The following is a 10,242-nucleotide window of genomic DNA, read 5'->3' as shown; positions in this document are numbered from 1 at the left end:
ATACTCCTTAAAAATGGAAAAGAAACAGGGGAAAGTTAACAAAAGTACGAAGAAGAATATGGGCGCTGTACTTTCAAACTAAAGCTTCCTCTGACATACCCAGGAGAAATTGGGTTGAAAACTCAGTTTGAACATATTGGATGATCAGTGAATTACCTCAGAGGCATAAAGGAGAGGGTAACTGCAAAATATTGCAGGGTAATGTCCACTCCCAACGTCACCTGAGTGACCAGGACAGAGGCTGCATTCGTTGCTCCAACCTGATTCCAAATTCCCCGACAGTGGCTAGGTTCATACCCATCTACTTTAGGAGCTTCCTCCTAAGCGTTCAGGAAGATCAGCTGCAGAGTCTGTTCCTGCCACCACCTGAAAGGTATGAGGAAGAAAAAACCGAAGGAAGAGATTGAGCCGTAACACAGGATAAAACAACTGAATTAGATAAAGATGAAAGTAAAAACCATCAGACTCATTCTGAATACAGATGAAGAGAAACTACTATATTCTACATGGACATATACCCAGAGGAGGAAAGAGAAACATTGTAAGTGGGATAGTCACCACCTATAGAGCCTGGTCAGCAGCATCTACAGGAAGCTACAGATGATCCTGAGCAGAGAGGTCAGAGTGTCAGTGTGGATCTAAGTAGAACCGTGAGCTGAAAGTCAGACAGACTGCGTTGGTAAACTAGGACGGCTAGCCTCACCCTTTCACTCTTCAGTTGGTTACAATGAATGCCACAGTAACTGACTTTGTGGATGTTCAACAGCCAGAGCAGGACTCAGGTCTGGCACACATGACAGCTGGCATGTGTATTTGTGGGTTTAGTAGTGATAATAGTCACCACTTACTACTGACTGAACAGAACATGCTCCATCCTGACCTGCAGAAAGGTCAACATATTGGTTAAAAATCAGAGCATAGATACAGGGGAAATTGGAATTTGCTGATGAGCTTTAGCAGGGAACTTGCAATGTGGCAGTGATGGAAGAGGACATTGACTTAAGGCAGATGGAAGATGCAGATGGAGAAGGCATTCTTGCACACTCAGAAGTCCAGGAAAAGGGCACAATTATATTTCCTGTCAGAATAGCTTAGCAAGAATGAACAAAAGTAAATTTTTGATGTGTGTCTCAATACATAAAGGCAAGAAAACTTGACCCCCCCATTAACTGGTGTGAATTTTATCTTTCTTGCTCTGATGGTGGTAACATTCACATTTCGACTAATGTCCTGGGGAATATTCTTTTCTTATCTTTCTGTTGAGACATGTTCTGGATACGCAGCTCAGTTTGGCCTCAAGTGCAGAATCCTTCTACTTTCACACACTCAAGTGCTAGACTTGTATGAATTTACCATCATGTCCCTGCCTTATATCTGAAAAGTCTTGAATGTGTGATCTTTGATCATTCTCATGAAAGGTATTTAGAAATTATTGTCCCTGAGTTAAGACGGAGGAAATCTGAAGCTTACAGATAACAAATAACCAATAAAACCCTGGTAAACCCCTAATATGAGTTGAAACCCACTCCATGTTGAGGATAAATCTGTACTCTTCATATCACAACAGAGGTGGTATATTGATGTGAGACCATCTTGGGGTAAAATCACAGATTTATTTTGTACTGGACTAGAAATTTTCCCTCAAGTACCAGAAATAAAGAGAAGAGTTGGAAAGATGGCTCAGTGGTTAAGAGGAATAAAAGGAGAGGATCTGGTTTTGGTTCCCAGCACACATATGGCTGCTAATAACTCCACTTCTAGGGGATCTGATGCCATCTTCTGACCTCTGAAGGTATTGCATGACATGGGTGCACTTTCATACATGCAGAAAATACACTCATACACAAAATACAAATAAATGAAATATTTAAAAATATGTTTAAAAAGAAAAAGACAATATTGTTATCTTCTTTGCCTACTGAGTGTAGCTCATTCAACATGACCAGGAATATCTATCACATTTTAGGGACATGAATGAAGTTTTTCTTCTCACTAGGACAGGTGTGAAGATGACTGAGATTGGTGGGATACAAATGGCTCAGTATGCCAGTCATCAAAGACAAAAGCACTTTTGTCTTCTCTAGAGTCCAACTGCTGCATGTGGCATTCAGTTTGTTCAGTAAAATTTCTTGGATGTGGAACCATATCATTGTGGATGACTCAGGCTCAGTGGAAAAATACTGTCAAAGCTCTGAAACTTAGTTGTATAATGAGAGGGAGGAAACTGTACGCATCATAATTCTCTTTGGAACATCTTTCTGTGTGTTTACAAGAGTTACTAATGTGTGCACAAATAGCATAATTGGACCATTATAGGGCCTTAAAGTGAGTCCTCAAGAAAGATCTCCTGAGCAACATGAAGCATTTTGGTCTACATTTTACAGGAGGTGTGCGTGAAAGCTAACACAGACTGGGTGGGTTGCACAGACGACCTGGAACCATGGGCCGCTGAGCCACTGAGTGGAACAGGGTGCCAGGTGTTTGCCTTTTTGTGGAGTGCTGGGTGTTTGCCTTTGTAAGTTATTCTGTTTCCCCTACCCAGGATATAATCTATGAAAAATTCAGATAAAGATGTGTTCAGTGGTTTGTCTAATAGTGCCAGGAGCCAGGGACCCTAAGAGAACTTGGGTGACATATACCCAAATAACAGAAGTTGACTACTGATTTGCCTTTTTAAAAAAGTATTTTAATGAACTTTTGTACATTTCATCTACAGTTATTAACCAAATTTAGACCTCATCCCCCATCCATGACTCCCACCTCCCACCAGACCTCATGTATTCCACCGTACATGTTAAGCCCTATCCAGTCAAGCATTTGTACGCTGATGTCCTTTGGTGCAAATTCACCCACGGGAGTCTATTCAGCCTAACCAGAGATCATATGTAAGACCTACTCTCCCTCACCCAGTAGTTAACAGTCTCCAATTATTCTCACATTAGGGCTGGCCTGACACCCATTTCCCATGCTCCACTCTGGGACCTGGTCTGATTGAGTTGTCATGGTCCTGTGCTTGATGCTACTACCACTGCAGCACGTTCATATGTAAAAGCTTCCAGTGTTCTGAAAGCCTCCGTTCATGAACCATCACAGCTCTTAAAATCTTTCCACCCACTCTTCTGCAATGGTCCTTGAGCCATGGGTGGGTGAGGCTGAATAAAGGAGCCCCATCCAAGGGCTCTGCAATCTCTTACTGTCTAAAACAGCCAGTTCTGTGTACATCAAACTCTGTTGTATAAGAAGCTTTGCCGTAGTTGAGAAATACACCAGTATTCTCTCCACCCCCTGTTCAAAACTATGTTCTATGAGTGTTAAGTGTAAAGGTTTCACTGAACATATGTCATCTAGGGCTGGGCCTCTCTCGCATGTTCTCTGTATGTGACCAATTGTGAAAATCTGCAGTAGCCTCTATCTATTGCAAAAAGAAGCTTCTTTGATGAGTGGCATACTGTATGCTTGTCTTCAAATATAAGAACCCATATTTAGCATATGGTAAGTAATTTCATTTTTCTAGATAGATGACAGAGATGGGGTTTTCTCTAGGATCTATGTCCTTTCAACCCATGTGTAGTTGGCTGAGTTTACAGTGCCACCTATGAGTTCATGCCCATTGAGAGAACTTTAAGTCTAATTAGATAGCTGTTGATCATCCCCCAGATAACAGTGCCACTACTGCACCAATAGTGGTAGGTTTCTGTGCCAGTCATTATGTTTATTTGGCTTCAGGACTAGGTTGGACCCTTGATTTATTTTCTCCCGTAGCAGCTTGCATAGTATCCTCTAGAACTATCAGAACTATAAGTCTTCGGGGAAAAGGCTTCCAGGTAGTTGGTCAGAGTAGTCTAAGAGACCCCAAAATAACAGAGGCTATTGCTGGAGCCCTTGGTATTTGTCTTCTAGAACTTGAAGGTAAGACCCGATTGTTGAAGACAGGCCATAATTCAGATACAGGAATTGGAGCAATGGAGCAGGAATTTACGTGATGTGCCTTTTAAGGAAAGCATCAGAATGGCTTTGCTGAGCATGTTGAAGGATTTTGTAACAGCATGGAGCTAGGATTTGAATTGTCTGACAATATTCAGGAAAGAGGAATTTGAATTATGAATTCAAATTTGAATTTGAATTATGAAACCTCCTTTCAAGAGTTGTTTAGTTAAGTTTGGTTTGTCTGTTAAAACACTGATGTGAGAAGAGTCTTTGAAGAGAAATAAAGAAAGTGAAGTGGTCAAAATGTAAACAGAGATACTCAGGCAGATTTCAGTAGGGAAAGTGAACCACTCATGAGTGGCATTAGCAGGTCATTGAGAGTTTAAAATGCGTGATCTGTTTGAATCTTCTGAAGGACCTGTAACATGCTGTGATTTCCTCCTTACACATGAGGAATGATGTTTCCTGGTCATACCAGTGTGGACTGAATCTAGTGGAGCCTTTTCTAGCTTCAGTCTTTGGATGAGTCCTGCAGAACTTGCACCATATAACTGTTAATTGTATACAGGTTGGGGGAATAGTGGAATAATAATCCCCAAGTTAAATCTAATTTGGCTCTCAAAATTTTAGATGAAATAGAATTTAGCATAAACAAATTCTGGAAATGGGAGAAAAAGAGGACAATGAAATGTGTGGGGGGGGTGTGAAGTAGGTAGAAGGAAATTAAGAATTAAACATGAGAATCCAGAAGCCCTCTCCTACCACACAAAGGCATATATAGATTTGTAGTTCGGATAACTCAACTGAACCAGAAACTTCTAAGTGAGAAGAGGAAACACCTTTTTCATAGGTGCAGAGAGGCACACAGACACAAATGTTTCCACCCTGAGCTCTGGAGACAAGCTCCTACTGCTTTGGTTGACCAGAAGAGGTTGTAGAGGAAATGTATTACTTCTATTCTCTCTATTCCATGCCCTCAGTCTGCACATGTGTGATTAGAGACACCACCCGAGGCCTGGAGACCATGGAAAGAGGGCTTTGGGATTTTGAACAACTGGCACTGTGCCTGTGAGATTGTAAGTTGGCCTTGGCAGTGCTTCTCCACCTGCCTGTCATCCTCTCCTACTGCTTGAACTGCAACTCTGGTTACTATCTGTCCAGCTAGATTTCTTTCCAATATAAAGTCGATAAGCTTCTCTCTGCAAATAATTAACTGATGGAATACCTTTCAAGGATTTCACGATAGAGTTATCATTTCCTTCTGACACCATCTGAAATACTCACAGGAGAATAACTTTGAAAAGATGCAGAAAAATAAAGACTGAGTTTACAATAGCTCATCTCAGGGATGTTGTGACTGTTCCACCTTGCTCTTTAAATCAATGTAGGAGGCAATATTCTTCCCACGACAGCAGTGTTGAATTAGTGACAGCAGTTCCGGATTGAAGAGGAGACTCTGGGGTGATGTAGCAGAAGCAAGAATAGCATGGATAACATAAAGATTCGAACTTAGAAAAGTAATCTAGCAAACTTGGGAAATAAAAAAACTTGCAGCAGACCCTAACCATAGCCAAGGAACTACTGGCAATTGATTACTGCTGGGTGAGGGAGAGTTGATATTCTTGAAGGGACTGACTTTAGATAGGTTGACTAGACTCCAGTGGATGAACTTTCACTGGGGACATCTTGATTTTGGGTGCAAAAGCTTGATTGAATAGGCCTTAACATATATGACAGAATGCATGAAATCTGGTGGTGGTGTTGGGTATTGGGGTGTGTGGATGGGGTCTAAATATGATTAAGATTTATTATATGAAATGTACAAAAATTCAATAAAAAATATATATTAAGGATTAACAAAAATTTTTGTTATACCCTCACCTCTACTCCACTCTTCACCTAGAGGTGAAGAGAACACATTCTCAAAAGGGCACGTCATTCTGTGATTGAGTGATATGAGAGAACCTTTCTCTGTCTTCTAAATCAGAAGATGCAGATTAAGAGCTGGTGACCATGTGAGGCTTATCAAGATGCAGGAAAATCTTTGTGATTCCCTGTGCAAAGATCTGGAGAAAATATGAGACCAGAGCAGTATGCAATGTATCCTTCACACAGATGACTCTGGGAATCTTTTCTATTCTCTTTCCATTTTCACTATCCCATCTCACCTCATCTGACAACTCCCCTTTAAGCACTTGCTGTTCTCAAGGCTTTAATGGCCGCCAACATTAAGCTGAGATTGTGGCAATGTTGAGAAAAGTGAGCTTGCTCATGAGACCTTCCTCTAAATAATGAGTGTATCATAGGGCGATTCAAGGTTCAATATGGCCTGACTTCCCTGCTTATCTGTCATGATTTATATGTCTAGCAGCAATTAATTCATATGTACCTTTAGTTTCAAATGATAGAGGAGAGAAAAATTCAAGGTGAAAATGTCCCTGAATCCCACTGTAAACAGAAACACAATGCTATCCTTTCCATTTTTATTTCTCTTTTAATTATCTCTGAATAATAAGAATATATTTCTATTAACAGGTGGATCAAATGACTTCCTTTATAAAAAAGAGTTAAGCTCCCAAAACATGCAATTTTTCCTCTGCCAATTCAAAGAAATTTTCTAATTACTTTTGTTTGGTGGAAATATTAAACATTTTCAAATCTCATTTACTTCAATGTCCATTATCATGCCTCATGCATACATAGATTAAGCTACTTCTTATTTTTTATTTCATTGTCTGGCTCTATTTTTTGAGACAAGGCCTAGAACTCACCATGTAGACCACCAGACTGACCTCAGTCTCACAGAGAGTCTCCTGTCTCTGCCTCCCAAGTGATGAAATTACAGGTGTGTGCCACCATACCTGGCCTAAGCTACTTCTCATTTTTAAAATGTCATTTAAATTGTAATTCATCTTCTGTATTCAGGAAAGTTCTGGAAAGGCTGTATTCCTTCTGCAGATATTTTGCAAGGATACTGTTATGAGTGGAACTGTATTTTCCTAAAATCCAGGACCTCAGATTAGAGTGGTATTTGGAGAGGGGCTCCCCAAAGAAATTTTCATGAAGATAATATAGTTGTGGCTGGTTCTTAACCAATAGGAGTTTATCTTCATTAGAAGTAGCAATTAGGTGAACAGCACACTGGGAGAGAATCATGTATAGGAGAGATACTTCAGAAAGAAAGAACCCTGGTGTGATGGCTAATCCTGGGTGTCAACTTGATTTGATCTGAGATTAACTGAAATGAAAGAGAACTTCTTGATTGGATCATCTAAAGCCGGAAAACACACCCTAAATGTGGGTGTTACCTTCTGATGGCAGCCGGTATAAAAGACCAAGGCAGAGGAGAACACAGGGCTTTTTGCGGCTTGCCTTCTCTCTCGCTGGTGGGTTCATCTTGCTGCTGTAGACTGAAGACTAGCTGATATTTTGGAATTTGTCAGACCTCCAGCACCGGATTGGGACTACTGAGACATCCAGCCTTGTGGACTGAGCGACTACAGATTCTCAGCCTCTCCAGTGTGGTGCAGCCATTGTTGGACTACTCGGACTCTATCCTGTGAGCTAAGCTGATAAATCTTTATACATATTCATTCTACTGGTTCTGTTTCTTTGGAGAACCCTGACTAATACACCTGGAGACAACATGATCTCAAAATTCTAGTAGCTGTGTAATTGAAAAAATAAATATAGGCTGTTTAAGCGGCCCAGTGTGTGGGCCTTTGTTATGGTCCCCTTAGTAAACCAATAGATAACTGTTATGCAGCTGATATTATTTCACACATTTTACTTTCATTGTGAAAAAATTAGATTGTAACTTTTATAAATGATTCTCAAAGAGTTGTTTAAGGTCTCTGACAAAGCGAGCAGTAATTGAAAGGAGAGGGGCAAAGAAGTCTCCATATGTGCAGGTCTGTAGAAGGAACTGGATGTAGGAAAACATTTGTGAAGAAACTAATTAACAAACCCAAAACTGTCAGAATTAGGAGCTGAGGAGATGGTTCGTTGGGTGATTGTGTTTGCTGTATAAGCAAGAAGACCTGAGTTTGGATCCAACAGTCATATAAAAAAAGCTGGGTGTACCCTTATTCACTGCTGGTGGGATTACAAGCTGGTGCACCCACCTTGTAATCAGTGTGGAGAACTCTGGCAGTGTAAACTCAGTCAAATACACATGACAGGAGAGGACATAAGTCCTAGAGAAAACCCTATCTTATTCATGTCTCTGGACAAATGGAATTTCTTACCATATCCTAAATATGGATCCTTCTATTTACAGACAAGCATATCATACACCTCTCATTAAAGAAGCTTGTTTTTGCAACGGGTAGAGGCTATTGCAGAATTCTACAACTGGTAAGACACAGAGAATATACACCTGGGAGATGCCTAGTCCTAGGGGACACATCTACATTTGAGCCTCTACAATGAGGCTCATGGAGCATAGTATAACAAGGGGTAGAGAGAAAACTAATACATTTCTCAACTCTCACCATTAAAGCTTCCTAATATCACGGAGTGTAATGTACACCGAAGACCACAAATGGCCAAGTTTAAATGAATAAGAGAGTGCAGTGTGTGTCCTTGGATAAGACTCCTATATTGAACCTCACCCACCCATGACTCAGGGACCATCGTGGAATAGGGGGCAGAAAGATTGTAAAGGCCAGTCTGGTTCATGAACACAGGGAATCAGAGGTTTTCAGGCCAATGGAAGCTTGCACATGTGAATTTGTGGAGTTGATGGCATTGAGCACAGGACCCATGCCAGCTCAATTAAACAGGGCCCAACGGGGAGGAAAGAAATGGGTGGCAGGTGGCCCTAGACTGAGAACTATTGGAGACTGATTGCTACTGGGTGAGGGACATCTGGGTACAAATGCTTGACTGGATAGGACTTAACATGTATGGCAGAACACATGAGATCCGATGGGAAGATGGGGCCATGGATGGAGGAGGGGGTCTAAATTTGATTAAGAATTGTATGAAGAAGTTTATTTGTACAGAGAGATGCAGGCATTCTATTAGCAGTTTCAGATTAACACTTTCTCAGAGAAAACATAGAAGAGCAAGAGTAAAAACAACCCATGTGATGACATTGAGGATCCCTGTGGAAGTTTGAAGGCATGAGGCTGAGAGAAGAACAGACAGCAGTCAGAGGGGGCAGAACAGCACTCACTGCAAAGCCACATCTGATGCCCAGGCACAGGCTCTTCGTCCCTGCTCCCCTCTGCTGCCTGATGTCTCCAGGTTCTCCTGATCAAGGCTGCCTCCATGTCCATCCTCCTCAGGAGCATCCTCCAGAGCTCTCTGGAGAACTAACTTGGGGGTCTGGTGTTTCTTCTGCTTAAAGGAACCAGTGAAGAAGTAAATGATGTGTTGGCAGAGTTAACACAGGTTGGGAAGATACATAGCACATTATAATAAGGGAGACCAGATAACTCAATTTAAAACTTAATTATTAGGAACTGGTGGATACCTAAGGGTAGGCCACAGAAGGGAAAGATCATCAGTGTGAGAAAGGTGGTCACATACAATCTGGTCAGTGGAATCCAGGCTGGATTCAGAGAGAATCACACATAAAATAATCAGGTATATGGTAGTGGAGAAACCAAGTGGCACGCACCTGTCGTAGATAATTTTTGTTTTCATTCTGACACACTTGAACCTCTGCAGGGTGCTGAACAACAGGGACAGAGTCCAAAGGATTCCACAGATGATAGCTGACATATATATTGGTCTGTGGCAGCAGTACCAGATGGGACACAGGACTGAAAGGCAACATTCCATGCTAATGCTACTGAGTATGCTCGGGCCAGTGGTGTAGGAAGAGACAGTTATAATCATGGAAACACTGAAGAGAAAGAGGTTGAAGAAATGGTGAAGGATCCTTGCCATCAGTAGGACAACAATGTAGTTGAAGAGGACGATGATGTCAGCTGCAGGCAGGTTGAGGATGGAGACTGAGATAGCATTTCTGTGTATTCGGAGCCCCAGAAGCCAGATCACAACTTCATTTCCTGCAACCCCAACCAAAGCCACAATGATGATTAGCCAGAACAGGGTAGTCATCACTGGAAAGATTGTAATGTAGAAATCGTCAATTGTTTTGTTGACATCTGAACTCAAGGTTAATGTGGTTGGATACTTGCTCAGCAAACTCACAGTGGTGATCCTAAGAAAACAAACATATATGCATGTGGATATATACCCTGTGTGCACGTGGAGACCAAGGTCAACATCAGATGTCTTCTTTGATCTCTCTCCATCTTATTTTTGAGACAAGACCTTTCACTGAACTTGGAGCTCAGTGAT

At 41.4% G+C, this 10,242-nt stretch overlaps 1 protein-coding gene across 1 annotated transcript in view; it reads right to left on the bottom strand.

Moving 5' to 3' along the window:
• Positions 1-9,999, bottom strand: part of LOC103729428 (mas-related G-protein coupled receptor member X1-like) — a 15,167-nt gene extending 5,168 nt beyond the window's left edge. The window contains exons 1-2 of the mRNA XM_017796588.1: positions 9,823-9,999; positions 9,107-9,273 (exon numbers count right to left, since the gene is read on the bottom strand). Coding sequence (XP_017652077.1) covers positions 9,107-9,273; positions 9,823-9,999 — 344 coding nt within the window. The remainder of the gene's footprint in view (positions 1-9,106; positions 9,274-9,822) is intronic.
• Positions 10,000-10,242: the final 243 nt, after the last annotated feature.

This window comes from Nannospalax galili, unplaced genomic scaffold (assembly GCF_000622305.1).
Source record: "Nannospalax galili isolate Female #2095 unplaced genomic scaffold, S.galili_v1.0 scaffold310, whole genome shotgun sequence".
Classification (NCBI taxonomy): domain Eukaryota; kingdom Metazoa; phylum Chordata; class Mammalia; order Rodentia; family Spalacidae; genus Nannospalax; species Nannospalax galili.
This window is presented reverse-complemented; position numbering and strand designations above follow the sequence as displayed.